Source organism: Daktulosphaira vitifoliae, unplaced genomic scaffold (assembly GCF_025091365.1).
Source record: "Daktulosphaira vitifoliae isolate Bord-2020 unplaced genomic scaffold, ASM2509136v1 Scaffold_5, whole genome shotgun sequence".
Lineage (NCBI taxonomy): Eukaryota > Metazoa > Arthropoda > Insecta > Hemiptera > Phylloxeridae > Daktulosphaira > Daktulosphaira vitifoliae.
Window position 1 is genome coordinate 18,211,628 of NW_026099576.1, and position 18,734 is coordinate 18,230,361.

At 25.3% G+C, this 18,734-nt stretch overlaps 2 protein-coding genes across 6 annotated transcripts in view; both read right to left on the reverse strand.

Moving 5' to 3' along the window:
- LOC126907673 (dopamine receptor 2) overlaps positions 1–13,064 on the reverse strand; it is a 77,097-nt gene extending 64,033 nt beyond the window's left edge. For 2 of the 3 annotated variants that reach the window (XR_007704586.1, XM_050689126.1), the window contains exons 1-2: positions 12,506–13,064; positions 7,094–8,184 (exon numbers count right to left, since the gene is read on the reverse strand). Coding sequence is in view for 2 of the 3 variants with exons in the window: in XM_050689126.1 (XP_050545083.1) it covers positions 7,094–8,145 (1,052 nt within the window). In the remaining variant the exon portion in view is untranslated. Of the gene's footprint in view, positions 1–7,093; positions 8,185–12,466 lie in introns of all 3 variants that reach the window. The other variant, XM_050689127.1, reaches the window with a different exon arrangement.
- Positions 13,065–15,746: 2,682 nt separating this feature from the next.
- Positions 15,747–18,598, reverse strand: LOC126907679 (uncharacterized). Of its 3 annotated transcripts, none has more exons than XM_050689141.1 (5): positions 18,473–18,598; positions 18,308–18,406; positions 17,320–17,544; positions 16,283–16,429; positions 15,747–16,060 (listed from the first exon to the last, which is right to left on the reverse strand). In XM_050689141.1, exons 2-5 carry the CDS (start codon positions 18,375–18,377, stop codon positions 15,993–15,995), a joined length of 510 nt encoding a protein of 169 aa, XP_050545098.1. In that variant the 5' UTR covers positions 18,378–18,406; positions 18,473–18,598; the 3' UTR covers positions 15,747–15,992. The 3 variants fall into 3 exon arrangements, with proteins under 3 accessions (XP_050545098.1, XP_050545099.1, XP_050545097.1); XM_050689142.1 differs by having other exon boundaries at positions 18,308–18,403; positions 18,473–18,571; XM_050689140.1 differs by having other exon boundaries at positions 18,308–18,520.
- Between the last annotated feature and the right edge of the window lie 136 nt (positions 18,599–18,734).

The following is an 18,734-nucleotide window of genomic DNA, read 5'->3' on the forward strand; positions in this document are numbered from 1 at the left end:
AAACGGACTCGAGTATTTTATTTACATTGCCCATCAAAAATCTTCTCCTCCTTGTTTATAAGGTACCGGCAACGGCCTTTCTTGAGTTTATGCCATTTGAATATGGTAAAGTAACATCATAGTGACTAGGTTTTAGATGTACATCATTTGTCAACGACCCAAAGAACATCAGATAAAATTTCATTTTTTAACAACTATATAGTTTTTACACTCATTTATTTATTTTTTTTGACGTGGTCAATGGATATAATTTCCTTTTTTACTTCGAAATTCTTTTCTAGTTTAATAACGACTTGTAATATAGTCTGAAACTTAAACTATTTTCTTTACAAATTGATAGAATAATTATACTATCTTCAGTGTTTAATTTTCGTAGTTTTTTCTTTAAATCCTATTTCAGTCCGATTTTATGTTATTATCATAGTTTCCGAAATAATATATCGAAAAATTTTATCAACTTTTGATCAACATTTTTTTAATTAAATCATTTATTATTTTATAGCAAATTAATTAAACATATTGCCATTAAAAAAAATAAAATTGATATCCTAATAAAATATAAGGTATGAATTAAAAGAATATTTAATAATTGATATACCAAGAAATATATTAAACTAAAAATAATTTTCTCAACGTAATTATTATTTTAATGTAAATTGATTTAAAAAAAACCACTCTGTATATAATTTTATCACATATTTTTAAAACTCAATAATCAAAATTTGGATTATTTAAAATAACTTTCTTAGATGAAAATGTTAAAAAAACAGTAGTTACACTTTTTCCTTTAAATACTATTCATTTCCCTTCCGAATGACGTCTATAAATATTTTCAGATGATAATTCTAAACTTTTTAAATTTATATACGCCCAACGAAAAACATAAAACTTTGAAATGGTTTTTTTGAATATTATACATATATATAAAAATTAAAACCTTAAACTTATAAAGTTTTACGTGGCATAAAATTAATTGGATAGGTTAACAAGTTATGAAAGAAAATATATGCTTATGTGTATTTAATTTTTGTATATATAAATTGAATTATTTTTCCCTTAAATGCCAAAATTTATAAAAGATTTATTAATTTTGAATATTTGCATATATCCATGTATCCGGCATAATAATTAAGATACCATAGGTATGTATGCATTTGTAAATATCTTATTATGTAAAAAAACATTAAAAAATTAGCCAATGATTGTAAAATTACTGAACGATGTCCGATTTTTTATTTTTTTTCAAGATCTCGACAACTTTGTCGAGGAAAAATTATTTGCGAAAATGAAAAATTTGATTTTAAGCAAATCATTTCCGCCAGCGTGTTTCGATTTAATATCTGAAATTTTTTCTGAACAAAATTTCGTTGAAATCTGTTGATTTTTGACCGAGTAATGAGCTTTTTTTTTCTGCTCTTTAGATTGCGTCGTCCGTATTTCTTGGGCAACTTTTCTCCATGAACACATTTTTTTTACATGTAAATTTTGTTTAATAAAATAAGTTCATTAAATAGTATCAGTGTTTTTTTTAAGCTTCCATTTTATAATATATATTCCATATTATCACAATTTATAGATTGATTATTTTTAAACAGCACACAGAGAGACTTTTCCTTTTATATTATAACCAAGATAATAACAAAATACGATTATTAAAAAACTAGAGAACTTCAATAAATAGGGTATAAAGTTTTAAAATATAACAAAACATTTTTTTTTTTAATTTTCATTCACACATATTTTAATAATACTTTTGGAACATATAAAATATATATTTATGTTATAATAAGTTGTTTGAATAGCCATGACAGTATTATCATCAACAATTTGAGTTACTTGTAAATCAGATTATTTGACCAACAAATGGTACTTCAAAAACACCTGTGATCCTCTTTTTATTAACAAACTTTTTGTACTTAAGTAAACATTAGTTAACAAATCTTTTAATAGAAAGGGTTGATAATGGATCATAAAAAATGAAGTAAATATATTGTTCAAATATTTTCATTAAAAAATCAATTTCATGAGGTATTTTTAAATACTGTACAATAAAATACTCCTATTTTTTATGTTTCATTATTAGTTATATTTTGTGCTTTGAAAATGTTAAGACTTTCCAACAATCAACTAAAGTAAATATTACATAAGATAATACCTTTTTTTAATATTTTCAATAATAAAAAAATATAGGCGATTATTTTATTATAAATCACATAATTCAAAAAATTATAATAATATTGATAATTTTATTTTAGTTACATAGTTTTGTCAATTTATCAATTTTGAAGTAATTTTTATATTCTTCCATAATACCTTATAAGGGTGTCAGATTATATTTTGTAAATGGAAACATATATAACTAATTTATTTAATAGATAATGATATAAATAAGAAAATGACTGGTTGAGTTTAGTTTAATCGATACAAACTTTGAATACTTTGAGGTAAGGGGCGGGTGTTGCTATTTTTAAACTAGATATTTATTATTACTTCATTCATCTCTGTCTATGCATAACAATATTCATCACTGTAAAATGTTAAAAACTTCTAATAAACTGGTTCAAGAGTTGTTACCGGCCCAATATTTTCTTAATTAGATAATTTTCCATCATTTAAGAAAGTTAAATATATTCATTGTTATTAAAAATAAATATAATCAACACTCCTATAACGTATAAGAAATTAACAAAAAAATATTTCTAGATTGAAAAATTAAAAAATACGTATATCTAAAAGAAAAAAAAATTGTTAATATTATTTTTATTTTTGATTAAGTGGTTCATGATAAATGAATCACTCTAAAGATAATACCAAGTATTAACCCTAATACATTTTAAAACGTGTTATTTCTTGATCAATCTTATTATACTATTTAATCGTTAACGCATTAAACTCAAATATTTTATTATGTAAATGAAATACTTATCGTAAAAAGTGGCTCGTAATTTAAATATCTATTTTTTTAAACAAATTTTAATATTGAAAATAATAGACTTTGAAAAGAGTTAATGAAATGGTGGACTTATGCTTAAACGTATGAGAAACGCAGCTGGAACCCATTCAAGTAGAATAAGAATAAAATATACTTTTAACTTTGACAACATTTAGAGATTTATGTAAATGAATTTAGAAAATGGATTACATTTTAATATTTAAATCATTGACATTATTTAAGTATTTAATAATGTCTATAGTATAATATATGATATATAATATATATATAAATATATATTATATATTTATACATATTTCTTTGAAAACCATAATACGAAATTGTATTTTTAAATACTTTATTACAAATCTCTCTTCTATTAATACTTCATAAATTTATTAACTCTTATACAATCAAATTATTACAGTTTAATAGTTACTAAGAATAGATTCACTTATTATACCAATTAGAAATTTGAAACAAATATTTCTCAACATTTCAATAACTTTTAAGTTTTAAGTTTTTATATGAGATATTACTCATGTTGCGTAATAACTTATAATCTAAAATTAAATTTATTTAAAAGCTTCTTGTTAATATTTTTAACCAAAAGCCAACTTGACAATTACTTGCCATTTCAAAATCGTAAAGGCAATTCCACGAATCAATTAAAAATGAAATCCCCAAAAAAACTCTATTTACATCCGAATAAATTATAGTATTAAATATAATTTCAAAATCAATCACACTTAAAAATATCGTTTTAAGTTTCATTTATATCACTGTAAAAAATATTCTCAAAATTATTATACATATGTACATTTTAAATAAACACGTTAATTATAAAAACAAGTTGTACATTTTTGAAATTAAGTAAAATTATACTCTATATAATAACTCAATATTTATAATCAAATATTAGTACACAAATTTAACATTTTTATCACTTTTTGTTGGAATAAAATGTGTGAATAGTACCCAAGAGATAATAAGTCACAAAAATGCTATTAAAATTATTTATTTAATACATAAAAACGTGCGCATTAAGATATTTAACAATAAAGTAAAACATTTTTAAAGAATTGGGAAAAATGAAACGAGGTAAATTAAAATCGTGTTTGCATTGTGTGAATAAAAAATATTAAAGAAATACTATCATATAAAAATCATTTTAATTTTATGCTTTTCATAATAAACGTATGTCGTTATAAATCAAAATATATTTATGAAACTAAACTTCATGGCGATGACGTGAACGGCGAAGGTTAATAAAGGATTTTGTGCGCTATACTTTTTATTAAACAAAATATTCAATGTTTACATACAAATATCGTTAATCTACCTAGAAAGCTTGTTGTGTTGACCTAAATTTCTATTCGAATTACTATATTAGAATATATTTTTAAGGACAAAATGAATTGGTTTTATTTTTCTTTTTGTAACACACCAGTACATATTGTGTTTGTGTAGTATAAATTAAATTTTGCGTTCATTATTTTTCAAACAATATTAATGTAATACTATACTCTCAGTATATTAATATATTATGTAAACAACAATTTTTTGTTTATATTTGAAATTATTTCAACATTGCTTTATAAAACATCTCAATTACAAATGACGAAAAGAATGTCCTAAGTATTTAATCGAAGACGGATTATTTCTTTAATTTTACCAACGAATAGACATTTTAGATATTATGTTTATCTTATAAACGAAAAAAATGAACGGTTAATATGGTAACAATTCTAATAAACAGTTGGAATAACTAAATAAATGGTTTGGTTAACCGAATATTCAATTATCCTAAACGTATTTTTTCTGTGGATCAGTTTCATTGGTACATTCTTTGGATTTATATGTCAATATATGTTCGCTATAATACAACTTAGAGTATCAATACTATAAAAATAAATAAATAATTAATTTGTTATGTATATTCGAAGTTTAATCAAATGAATATTTGTTATGACAACACCAAGATCGAAAAATGTTATGTTGATTATAATATTATTTTGTGAGTTAAAAAACTATTATCATTTGTCAAGTTAATTTAATTTCAAACAATTAAAAATATACACATAGAATTAAGTATCAATTAAATAAAACAGATATTCATGTCAAAATAATTATATCAAATACGTATATGAACACTTTTAAACAATTTAAGTGATTATTTATTATTACCGCGATTAACATAATTATTAATCATAAATAAAAACAAAGAGATTTCCCTTAAATGATTAATATTTAACAGAATATGATAGCTAAACAATTTAACCGAGTATAATAGTTGATCAAATTAATATTTATTTAATGCGCGTAGAACAATATGATTTGTATACACGTGTGAGCTGTGACTTTTTATACCAATAAAGTTACTAGGCGAACCCAAAAGTAATGATTTATTTACATCGTACGTCACTCTATTCTCTTGGATCTTCTCGCGAAGATAATAATTTGTTGTTGCTTGACTTGTTGTCGCTCGTTTAATGTACAAAATGTACCGAAATGGATTCCCATTTAATTGGAATATCATATATAGTGGACAAAATCTCAAAATATTTCTAATGTTTCGAATCTAGTCGATTCCAAGTCTTTATTTTATTTCAATTGCACTAACTAAGAATAATTAATTGTGACTTTGTTTTTACACATATTCTTTCTGTTCATTTTAGACAGATGTGTGTATTTTTAAGACACTATTGACTATTATTTGTTTTCGACGAGAAAATAATTTGTATTTTTTTTTTTATTTTGCACAAAATTCTCAAGAAAAAAGGTTTAGATTACAACTTAAAAAACGCCAACAATGAAATCTTTTGATTTCTTTGAAGTAAAGGGTCGCCCTTACTAAACTTTTCCACTCGATTTACCTTAATTTTATTTTTATTTGAATAGTATAATGAATGCGATATAATAAAATTCTGAGGAATTGCTTTATAAAATATTCAGCTTACATTAAATAACTACCAATATTCATGTATTCATATTAATTAAGCTCTTGCAGAATTTCATATTATATCAAACAATTATGAATAAAATATAAACATTTTGCGATTATTCTTATTAGCAATGTCCCTTAGGGCTAAGGATTTTATAAAATATTTTGTTTAAGTAATGAATTAATTGTTATTATTTTTTTAATTTAAGTACCTACTCAATACTAACACAATTAAGTTTTTAAAATTGTATAAAATATTTTATATTCAAGAGTGAACTCAGAAAAGGTTTTTAAGGGATATGACGAGATTTTTCAATGAAATTTTTTTTTAATAGTTTATATTATTTTATAAGTCACAGAATATCGTAGATTTAATAGAAGTTAAAAATATTACTAATGGAATCGCAGTTCCGGTGACCTTTTGTTTCGTTCCATTTATTTATGTTCATAAAATTATGAATGTTTATATTGTTCAATGTAGTTTATACTAATTCTGTCAGAAACTGTTATTTTATTAATTTGTTTCTTAGTCATATTTTCTATACATGTTTGAATAAAAACCGTATAATATGCTCTTATTCTCAGCCTCTTACGAATTACGTAATAGTTTATCCAAATGAAGGTACATAATAATTAAGGTGAATCGTATTTATTTACCTTACAAATAAATTTAAGTACAGTTTTATTGAAAAATATCTGAATAATTTTCAATTTTAAATTATAAGCCATGTATAATTAACAAATATTACACTACATTGTTTGTTTTCACTTAAGAACTACCTAATTCTTGTTTACTACTTTATAATATTCATTCGAGACCTTAATTTTTGAGGCGTTTGAAACGCTTTAAAAAATTATTTTCTTTTAATACTATTTGATTTTTAAATAAATGCCTCTCTTACAAATAGAAGCTTTCAAGAGAGGACATTGAACATAAATATAAAATAAGATGATAATATTATATATATATATATATATATATCATATAATATAAAATGAGATCAAAGAAACTCAAAGATTTTTTAAAATGAAAAGCGAAAACACGTGTTTTTCTTGGCTTTTAGCAAAACTAAACAATAATGAAAAAATAATAATTTGACGTTTTATTTTCGCCGATAAGTAAGAATTTAATTACATTATTTTACTCTCAGTGTCGTTTCGAGTGCTATATTATTCAATTAATTTTGTTTATACGAGTTTTGAGAACAAAAACTTACCTTCTAAAATCTCTACTCCAGCAAGCATATATCACAGGGTTCATGCCACTGTTGATCCAACCGAGCCATGTGACCACGGAAGACAAAAGCTGGTCCTTGAACATACAGTTCTCGTCACAGAACCCGGACAAGAGGTTGACGACGAAAAAAGGAAGCCAGCATACTATGAACACACCCATCACTATGCCCAGCGTCTTGGCAGCTTTTTTCTCCCTGGAAAGTTTGCTGAGTTTTCTACTCAGAGAGAAATTCTTCTGCAGCTGATGTGCGCGTGTATAGTTTTGCGACGTTGAGTTACTACCGCCTCTGTGAATGCGCAAAGTGAGTTCCATGCGGCCCGTGCTGTTGCCGCCTGTCACGGTAGACGACAAGACTTTAGTGCCGAGTCTCTGACACCGGGTTTGCGTCACCGCAGCGGTGTAAATTTTATAGTACGTGAACACCATCACCAGCAGTGGCACATAGAACGATATGGTCGATGAGAATATTAGGTAACCCGTGCTGTTGGTAAACGGACACGTGTACCGCGGCACGGGTTCGGTGCGCACCAGCCGCCACCATATTATTGCCGGGAAGCTTATGACGCTGCTGCACACCCACACCGCGGCTATCAGATAATACGCCCGTTTCCTGCTCATTTTTGTGGGATACGTAAACGGGTCGGTGATCGCCCAATATCTGTCTAAAGAGATCACGCACAAGTTCAATATGGAAGCTGTGCTAAACAAGACATCTAACGAACGCCACACGTCGCACGAGTTTATTCCGAACGTCCAGTAGTGATCGAGAATTTCGTGCATAGCACTAACGGGCATCACGACCAAACCGACCAGAAAGTCGGCAAACGCCAACGATGTGATGAAGTAATTAGTGGCTGTGTGCAAGTACCTCTCCCGCACCACCGCTATAATCACCAAGCAGTTACCGAATACGGTGACCATACAAAAAGAAAACAACAGCACGGTGAGCGGATACCTGTCACCGAACATGTATTGCCAGTCGGCCGATGGGTCGCCCTCATTGTCCGTGTCGTTCCAACCCGTCGAATTCATCCAGAACACCGTTCGTCAACTCATTTTCTGTGAATATCTCTGCCAACAAAAACACTTTGGTAAGACAACATATCTTATAGCTAAAATTTACTGAAATTCATTTAAATTTGTGTTTTTATTCCCAAAAAAAGTATCATACGTGTTGGGTTTCCAATTTTCCACGCAAACAAAACCTATACACAACAAATTAAGCCAATTGTTCCAAAACCATAGCCAGCGAACGCAAATATTTTTATTTGTTTTACTTCGCTGTTTATTAACAGTAAGGTTTTATTTTTATAGTTTCTGTTTTTATTTGTTTTTGGTTTACCTCAAGGCATGACATTGTGGTCATACGTGTTTTATATATATACTTTTCATTGGCGTTGTTGTTTCCTCTCAAAAGTATTTTCTGTTTTTTCATTCCACAATTTGGTTGTTTCCCGAAATACTATGCGGTTTCTGATTAAAATATTTTATATTATATAATAATAAATATTATATCAAACTGATTTTAATAAGTCCCTTATAATAATATAAAATATATTATATAATATTAAAATAATATAAAAAAAATCGTATGTAAGCAATGACTAGGAAATCGACGATATAGTTAAACCTGCGGATTTATTTTTAACAGTATACAATCTATTCAACAAATATAATTATCAAAAGTTAAATTAACTAAAATAGAAAGTTGATATATTTAAAAAAAAATTAAAAGTTAAATTTAATTTTTGGCAAAAATTATACGTTAAATGTGAATGAATTGTTAGCTTTTAGTTGGTATTTTAGACGTCTTATTGATGTGATACACTAAATTTTGGGTGCTAAATAAACTTATTGCTTTGCGTGCTCTCCCAATAAGTACCTCGTTGTATTGCAAGTCAATGAAATAATCGAGTTTTTGTACCTTAGGGTATCAAGTATAAAGTTCATCAACTGGACGGCAATCGACAACTTAACAACTTCAATTTTTAACGACTTTTTTCTTTGTAGCATATCAACTTTGTTCAACTTTATTGTCTATTTTCCGTTTTTCATAGTTTTATATTTATAAATAATTTTTATTAAGTATTTCTAACTCAATTTTTAATGATTACTTTAATGGAGCCGATATTGTAAAAATATTTTTTACATCCCTTGAATTTTAATCATTCATTTTGCAGTTCTTTCGCATGCTTTTTAATCGAACATTAAATTATTTGACAGTTATGATCAACATCTTTGACATGAACGCAAACTACTATTAAAACATTTCATATTTACCCTTCATTGTTTCGATTAATTATTTATGTTATTTAACTCTATGTATACAAAAGATCAATATGATATTTTTATTTACAAAAAAACTGTTGAAGGGACTAATTTAAAATTATTCAAATGTGTATATAAATATATGTAGTTATATTGCATGACCGCAAAAAATAACTATTATTCATATTTTTGAAGTTAGCTAATTGTGGTATTACTTTTCTTGTAATCTCATTTAAATCTAAATTTAAGCCTAGTTTTCTTAGTTTTAGTATTTGTACATTTTTTAATGAATAAATAAACGGATACTTAATTAAAATTAAATTAAATTTTTTGACTTTAAACTAATATTTTCCTGTCAAATAATTATTTTTTTTATCCTTAATATTTTTTTAATTTATGGACATCCCAAAAAAATAATCTTAAATAAGTGTAAAATCCAAAAGAGATGTTTATATTCTTTCCAGTAAGTTAAATACCAAAAGTGTACTTAAAGAACAATGTAATTGTATAGAGACTCATTGGTTTATTAAGGGCGTTTACAAAAGATACATATCCGGTCAGAACTGACGGGGCGGATGACAAAAAAATGTCACTTGTTCCGGTGCACAAGGACCTAACTCATTAAAACTAGCTTTTCTTTTGTTCAATTAACTACACGATTTCGCTCAAAAAACGTGCGACGTTGATTTAAAGGAAATCAACAAATTTTGTTCGTTTATTACCAATGTTAACTATTCTTACAAAAATCACTTAAGATGAAATACTATCCTCATAAAATTGTCTACTACTCGTATACTTTAACATTATTTCCATTTAATAATCAACATCAAAAATGTTTATCATTATTATTAAGTGACGGTCTTTTTAAATTGCTATTATAGTAAAAATTGTTATTTTATTTATTTACAGAAAGATTACAATCAACATCTCAATAATATTTTTTTCACAAAGCTTACGATAATTAAAAAGATATAACAAAACAATAATCTTGTTTTTTTTAGACATTTCGCATAATCTACACGTCTTACTATAATTTGAAATATATGTAAAAAAGCTTAGTATTCAGCATTCAGATCATGTGAAATTAGCTAAGATTAAAATCTAATAATAAAACTGCAGTCATGAAACAATATAAAGAAAATGTGCATTAAGATAGTTAAATAATTTTTGTCTTTTCTAGCTGTTCTTAAGATCTTAAGACGATCGAAATTATTAATCAGTAGTATAAATTAGAGGCTAGCTAGACAAATTATTTTAGAAGAAACAACTTTTCAACCGAGATGGCTCCTTAAATATTCTAAAAAATACGTTATTCTATGTATTGTATGTCCAACGGGAATTGAGTCTTTATAAATACAAAATAAAATGCGCATCATAGTAAAATTAATACCCTCGATGTTTCATATCGGAACTATAAAGAGCTATCAATTCGATATTTCGTTAAGCACGTCCAAATAACTATTACTCGGTATCTAAAATACCCATTCCTTAACAAAAGATGAATATTCTGTGTTTACCCGTTTTAAAGGTATGAATTAAGGATTTAATATATAATATATATATATATATATTTAATGTATAGACATTTCAGCGTTATTTATAGTTAAGTAGAAATATTCAGCTATGTACACTAGAGTTAGATAAATCACTAGGAATTTAACAAATTTAAAATGATCAGGTTAAAAATCAATAATCATAAATAACAACTATTATTTTTTTAGTATATTTCAAATAATAAAAATTATTCTAATGCATACGAATTACAAAAATTTTTGTTCAATTAAATTTCCAAACATTATGAGTAATTTTTATATAAGTTACACAATATAATGTGTTAGGAAATGTTGTGTATTTCATTATGTATTAAATATAATTTTTTCTTTAGGTCAACATAAGCAAGAATAACATTATACTAAATATGTAGTTAAAGTGAATTTATTAACATTATACTATTGAACTTCATTCACCTGTTACATTCTGTTTAACAGAATTAATATTTACTTCGAAAAAATATATTTTACCGTATAGAAATTTCAATAAAACAACGTATATAATTATAGTCAATGGTGTTAAATAATTCATAAAAAGTCTTAATAAATCATTGTTATTACTTTTATTAAACAGAAACAAAACACATCTATAATTTTAAAGAAAAGTAGACAATGTAAATAATCTTCCTTATTTCCTACAAGTCATTTCAGGAAATTAACAAAAATAATGTGAAAGTCACTTACTGGCAGTCATATTTTAAGACAACGTATTTTTGATCAACTTCCATAGATCAAAATTTTTCACTGTCATTGTGGGATACCTTTGAAGTTTTAATCTCTTAACCATCTTCAACGATATTTACTAAGAGTTTTATTTACCTTATATCTATTTTGATTTTTTTTTTCTACAAAACTCTAGTATAGAATGATGTATTATATGAATAGGCTCACAAAAATTCGTTTAACTTAAAATCAAATAGTTTTTTAGATCTATTTTTTTTTATTCGAAAAACAGTAAATTTTCTAGTTTTATAGAGATCACAATACGAGTTTATAAATAAAACTCACAAGTATAACTATACATAATAGCACAAATTATATTTAAGAAAAATGTAAATTATTTTAAAATATCCATGTTATTGTTACTGAAGAAAATACAATTTTTTCGCTACATAGTTTAGAGTAAATAGTGAAATTTCAATTAAGTATACATGTTTGCCAAAAAGTAGTAATGAAATTCAAACAAATTTTTATGTATAAATTAAAGCAAAAATTGCCTCAACTAACACACGGATAAAACAGTAAACAACTGTTCATCACTTTTAATAATGTAACTGTGATAAAAATTTTACCCGTTAGACAATCTAGTATAGATTTTTATTAAAAATTCTTAAAGCACACTTAAAATATTTCAGTTGGTTCCAAAATTTTTCAACACTGAAGGCAAATATTTTAGATTTAAAAAACATTATTTGGAGCTCTCCTTCAGTATTTTTGTAAAATTCTATTTACATATATTATTTTTACAAATCATATCGTTCAAAAAATACATAAAAAAAAAACACCATTCTAAATAAAAAAATATATATTTTTACCGGTCAACGGATTACACTACTATACATTATCATCTATACCTGTTGAACACTTTTAAATTCTAAACGATACTAATGATGATGCTTCCTCAAACCACAATATATTACTTAAGTACGTCTAATCAATGAGCTTTTTATATTCGCAAATTCTACCGCTAAAAACTAGGTGTTTACAACGAGCATAACGCACACGATTCAAAAGCACACTGCCACGACATAACCCAATCTGTAGTAACAAAGGTACCACATGCGGCGAGTTTAAAAGCGCACACAGAACGGCGCACCAAAGGTTATAGTTGGTAACAAATCGAACATTTTCACGAGCTCAGCTGTGAAGTGAAAATAAATTGTCAGCTAAAAATAAATTGAAAAAAGAAACAGAGGATATGACGAGAAAAAAAAGAAATAAAATAGAAACTCGCGCATAAATCCGACTTAAATTTTTTCGATAAATTAATAAGGAGATATGGCGTTGCGTGTTTTTGATGAAGTTCTTCCGGGACACTTTTACTCTCAATTTTAAGTCGAAGCTATTATTACCGAGTGGTCCGGATTTCCGGTCATAACTAATAACCAAAGAAACATTATACTCGGCCACTGAAACTATCGCAACTCATACTTAAAATGTAATTACTAAAAACTCAACTAGAAGCAATAAAATTACAACTTATCAAAGAAATAACAAATTGTTTTCTAGGTAAAATATATATACATATAGTATGGTATATATATTATTATATAAAGGTACTAAATATATATACAAACCAAATATATACTAAACATTTATCAATTTTCCGCTCACTTAGTAAAATACAACTTTATTCACAGTTGAATGTATTCTTTAATATTTATCTAACGGCGTATTTGATAGGCAATCTTGCTACATGCGTGTTAAAATTTTCCAGCATTTAATAAACTTAATATTTATGTTTGTGATGACCTATAAGTGGCATAAACAAAATAATAAGTCGCATTTGTTTTTAAGTTTATGATTTCCATTAGAAAAAATAAATTATTGATATCAATTACACATAAATGTTTTTACAAGGAAACTAATACTTTAATTTTTCCGAAACTTTCGTAATTTTGTGAAATTCATTTTGTTTGGATTTTTTTAGTATCATATGAATGATTGAGTCTTAAAGAATTTGTTTTATTTTTATTTGAATTAATAAAGATGCATGTGCCCTGGGCGTGAGAAGTATCATATCACATATACCCAGTGATATTAGATGAATAATAAAGCTTGAGAAAACTAGTCAATTAATGAATAATTTTGTAAACAATAATTAAAACTGTTTAGCTTAGTAATAAACTATATGAATTTTCCACAAAAATATGACCAAAGTACTTTAAATAGTGAATTTGACTACAATGTGTAAAAATCTGAATGTATTAAACTTACTATGCGTGTATTTTGTAATGTACTTAAAATATTCAAGTTTGATAATGAATTTTTCAGTGGGCCAAGATCCTAATTATTTTTATTTGTAAACATTTATATCGCCTTATGTTAAGTTCTTTACAATTATTTAAGCGAATATTAAAATATTCAAAGTCCAGCAAGTGACGCACGGCCGACGACAATCCGCCGTAAATGATACATAGAGTCTTCTTCCCGTCGTGGATACACCCCACCGACTCGACGAACCGATCCGCACCGTCACCATCAACGCTGCTAACTTTCGATGTTCGGGGATCATGCCAGACAACGCGTCGCCGACACCAGCAAAAGTGCCGCGATATTATGCGAAGGTTGTTATTAATTGTGTTCGTGTTTTCGACAAATAATATTTCGATGAATAATAAACGGGTCTCTACCATCAAAACCAGTGTAGACTACATTATTACGACGCAAGTCATGTCACTAGTCATTACTCGGTCGCACACTTCCACCCGTCTAGGTATAAAATCGCCAATAACTTCCAAAATACTCGTCCAAATGTTGTTATCGATCAGTCATTATCTAAATTGAGAAGAACTAAAGTAACCAATAAAAAATTATCAATATTATTCGATTAATTAAGCGGTTCATAGCAAGAGAACCATTATGTATATTTTATTACCCTGTATTATGATAAATGTTTTACTCGCCAAACACTTTTTGCGTTCATCTCTCAAATTATAACACCCTTGGATGGTTTCCAGATACGCCTTTATTTATTAATATTTATAACTATATAAAATAATATATTCAGATACATCAGCCACAAAGTAAATTAAAAATTAAAACTTTGAAATTAATAGGTCATACTCAATTCTTATCTAGTTTTAGATATTATTCTTTTAAAATAAAAGTGTGGCTTATATGTTTCAATTGAGTAGCTTAATGTAACAAGCTGTAGAAGTGTCAGGTTAACCTGATACATCTGTTATAATACATAGTATGCATATGTATATTTATTTATTTATGTTGTGCTTTTACGTAAAATAGTTCTTGACAAATAATATGATTACAAAAAGTAAATTTTTAAATAAGGTGAAATTGACAGATTGTTGCATTAAGCCCCTTAATTCATTGTTTATTATAAATCGTATATACTGATTTTCCATGCTAAATAAAAAAAGATATATTATTGCCACTTTCATGGGTATTAGAATTTGATTTTCTAAGAATTCTTGATATGGTTATTTATTTGATTACAAGATGTCTGAAATGGAAAAAAAAAGAATATATTTAGCAATCATCCAATTTATCCACAAAGTTCAGGACTTGGGTGTAAATCTTCTATAAATTAAAGGAAATTCAATTAATAAAATATTTAGGGAGAGATAGGCCCATCATATACACCCAGAGAAAAACCTCGATCTCTATAATAAATTCATTGTTCAATTTGATAAATATATCATTACTATTGAATCTATGATATATTTATCAATATGATGATTTTTTTTCTTATCTTGAACAATAATTATTCATAAGAATAATTATTTTGTTCGTATTAATAAAATATTATCATAAACCTTTGATAAAATTTCTCTATAAAAATTGATTGAGGTTTTTCTTTGGGTGTTAATAATTAGGTTCTTCAAATTCGCCTATGATTAACTGTTATTAAATTTATCAGCTACAGTAGTTAAAAATAGTATTATATTGTTAATAAAAATGGTTTTCAAACATTTTTCAATTTAATATTTTTCTATCCTTTCAATAAAAAAAAAAATGTTGTTTGTCTATTATAATAGTATTAGAATTAGAAATTGATGAACCAATCAAATGTAAGAAAAGAGGACATTTATTCTAGAGACTATCATAGGATGGTGTCCACAAAAAGAAAACAAATCCTCATAAAAAAGGTTCTTCTGAGTACCTTGTTGTTCTATTAAAATGACATGGTACTGTACAAGTAAATATAAGTATTTAAGTAAAATTTCTCTAAGTGAGCAAAAACTTGAAACAACAATATTTTACTCTTGCTAGTTTTATTATAAAAAAATGTTATAAATTAAACATAAATGTCATTAACACAAAAAAATTGTACTCAAAAAAATTTGTTTATTTACAATTATAGAATAAAAAATATATTATTTAAAATGCAACTTCTGGAAATTCCATTATGGGTAATGGTGATAAAAACATCTCTATGTCTGGCTTTTCTAAAAAAAAAAAAAAAAAACTAAATGTATAAGTGAGGTATTATTTAAATAAACACAAAAATTCTAAAGAAAATTTTCTTTATACAGAATAACAGCAAAAAAAAAAAAGTTCAAATATTTTAATTAAAGAACTCAATATGCTTAATTAGAAATATTCAAAAAAATTGTTTTTCATTTAACTGTTTTTATTATAAATTTATAAATTTATTTAAAAATCATTACCAAAATATTCAAAAGTATTTTTAATTTTTGCAACCATAGTGTTTTTATAATCTTCAATAAACCAATCGTCTTCCTCATTGAAACTGTGAGTGTTGAAAAAATCACTTAGCATACTTATATTACTAGTCATATTTGAGGGTAAACAATCTTAAATAATACAAAAGTTAAAAATTAATCAATTATAAATTATCATTACTACCAATGAATAAATATTTTAATTTTAGATAAATTTATAATTTTAACAAATTATAACTGTGTTTTTGTATATAAATTTTATATATAATAGATTTAAAAATTTTAAAGACCAATTTAAATAAATAAAAACATAATTAAATATCATGTTATACATTATATTATAAATTTAATACAAAATATTAGTGCAGAACCAATTATTAATCAAAACTTGAAATTAAATTAAATTTATTTTGAAAAATGAAATCAAACATAAATATTTTATAATGTTCCAGTTGCACTAGAAACAGTGATATGGTAGCAGTTGCACTTAAGATAAAATACAGGAGAGCAATTGTATCAATTCGCTCCAAAATTGAATAAAACAAAATGATTATTATTGAAGATATGGGTTAAGATTTAAATTTTTTTAATAATCAGATTAAAATAAAACTTTTAATATTTATTTCAAATCTTATGACTTAAGGGGTCAGAAGGATTTTTTTAACCATGAATTTTTTTTATTTATGGCATATTAAATCTATATTCACCAAAAAACAGATTGGTAATTTTTTTTTTTGTATTTTTAAAGATATTGCATGAGACATAGTTTATCAATCACTTTATGTATTTAAGTGAGGATATTCATTATGTGACTTTTAAATAGTCAAAATTCATCATTGTACTATATTATTTTTATTAATTACCTAACCAGTGGCAGACAGATGGAAATCAAAGTTTTTGTGCCAGTAATTAACATCTCATTATGTTCATATGCATGAACTTCAATTTTTGAAGTTTTTTTTTTTTAATTAGTCCGTCTTAATATGTAAAATATATAATTAAAGATCTAAACAATTAAATACCTTTTTCCTGATACTTCATACAACCAAAATGTGTAATATCTTCATTCATTTGGTCATGTGTAATATCTTGTAACGGAGATCTACATTTTGATTGTGTTTCAAATTTTTTCATTGGAAGAACTTTTGGTACTTTTAATCCTTTTCCATCTGATTTTTTAGCAGACTGTACTGTATTTGTTAAAACTTTTAAAGCAGTCTTTTTGCGATTCACTAATTGACTTTCTTCTGCAATATTATAAAAGTAAATTTATTTTTAATTATTTGAATGTTTAATAGAACACAAAATTATAGTTTAGTACTTAAATAATTATTGAAAATAAGTCAAAAAGTTTTAAAAACAAATTACCGTTATCAATTTATCAATATTTTTAGTAAGGAAAGGGTTAAAAATGACTTGAAATATTAAAGAAAATTATAAAATTTATTTTAATATTTAATTTTTTTAGTTATTAATAAATAATACAAGAAAGTAGTTTAATAAGACAATAATAATTAAAAAATAAATTGATCAATAGTTATTGGACTTGTCATGTTTTTGTGACTTACCATGTATAACACTAAATAAAAATGTTTACATAGTGTAAATAAGGAAGCTATCAATTAATAAGAATTAATTAAAGATAATATTTTAAGATGATATTAATACAACAGACATAGAATAAAACAAATAAAAAAAATTGAAATAGAATATCTAAATATGTTCTAACAATTAATACTATAAGTGTGAACTAATGTGCCTAACTGTTTTTATTTAATATTCTTAACCTTATTAAATTACTTTGCTTTAAATATTATGAAGTTAATATTCATGTTTGTTTAATAAAAAATCTAAATATAATTTTTTTCTATGAAATTTTAAATTAAAAAAATAATAGCTTCAAACAATAAAAATAAGTGTTGGAGAACGACAATAATTTCCATTTATAAAAAAATCAACAGATTTCTTTGAAACTTGATTATAAATCACATGTTGAATTATTAAACTTACTTATATTCTTAACTGGATTTTCGTTGTTCAACATTGAAATGTTGCGCAAATGAAACGTACTAGAAGACATTTTACTATAAAATAGTATGTAATTTCCTACTAATGAATAAAGAAATGAAAATAAATATATAAAATTATACTTCAATAAATTATAAAAAAACGTACTAAATATTCAGTGTTCCTGTACGAGAATAAGTTTGAAAATAAAATAGAAATACCAGTTTGAATTTTTTTTCTTTTTAGTTTTTGTTTTTAGATATCATTAATAACGGTTTCTTACAAATGTATTTTGTATGGAATGGATAAATTTTATCATTCTAAAAGAAATAAAAAATATCACTATTACCATATATTACCATGTTTATATTTTTATTAAATGGTAACAATAAGTGTTATCGCGATATCATGAATTTAACTATCAATTGGT

What these genes read in the sequence shown, in the direction of transcription:
- LOC126907679 (XM_050689141.1), bottom strand. Translation starts at nt 18,377, where the DNA reads ATGTCTTCTAGTACGTTTCATTTGCGCAACATTTCAATGTTGAACAAC. An exon ending in AAATCCAGTTAAGAATATAA is followed by an intron (nt 17,545 to 18,307) that starts GTAAGTTTAATA and finishes ATAATATTGCAG; the next exon opens with AAGAAAGTCAATTAGTGAAT. An exon ending in TATGAAGTATCAGGAAAAAG is followed by an intron (nt 16,430 to 17,319) that starts GTATTTAATTGT and finishes GTATTATTTAAG; the next exon opens with ATTGTTTACCCTCAAATATG.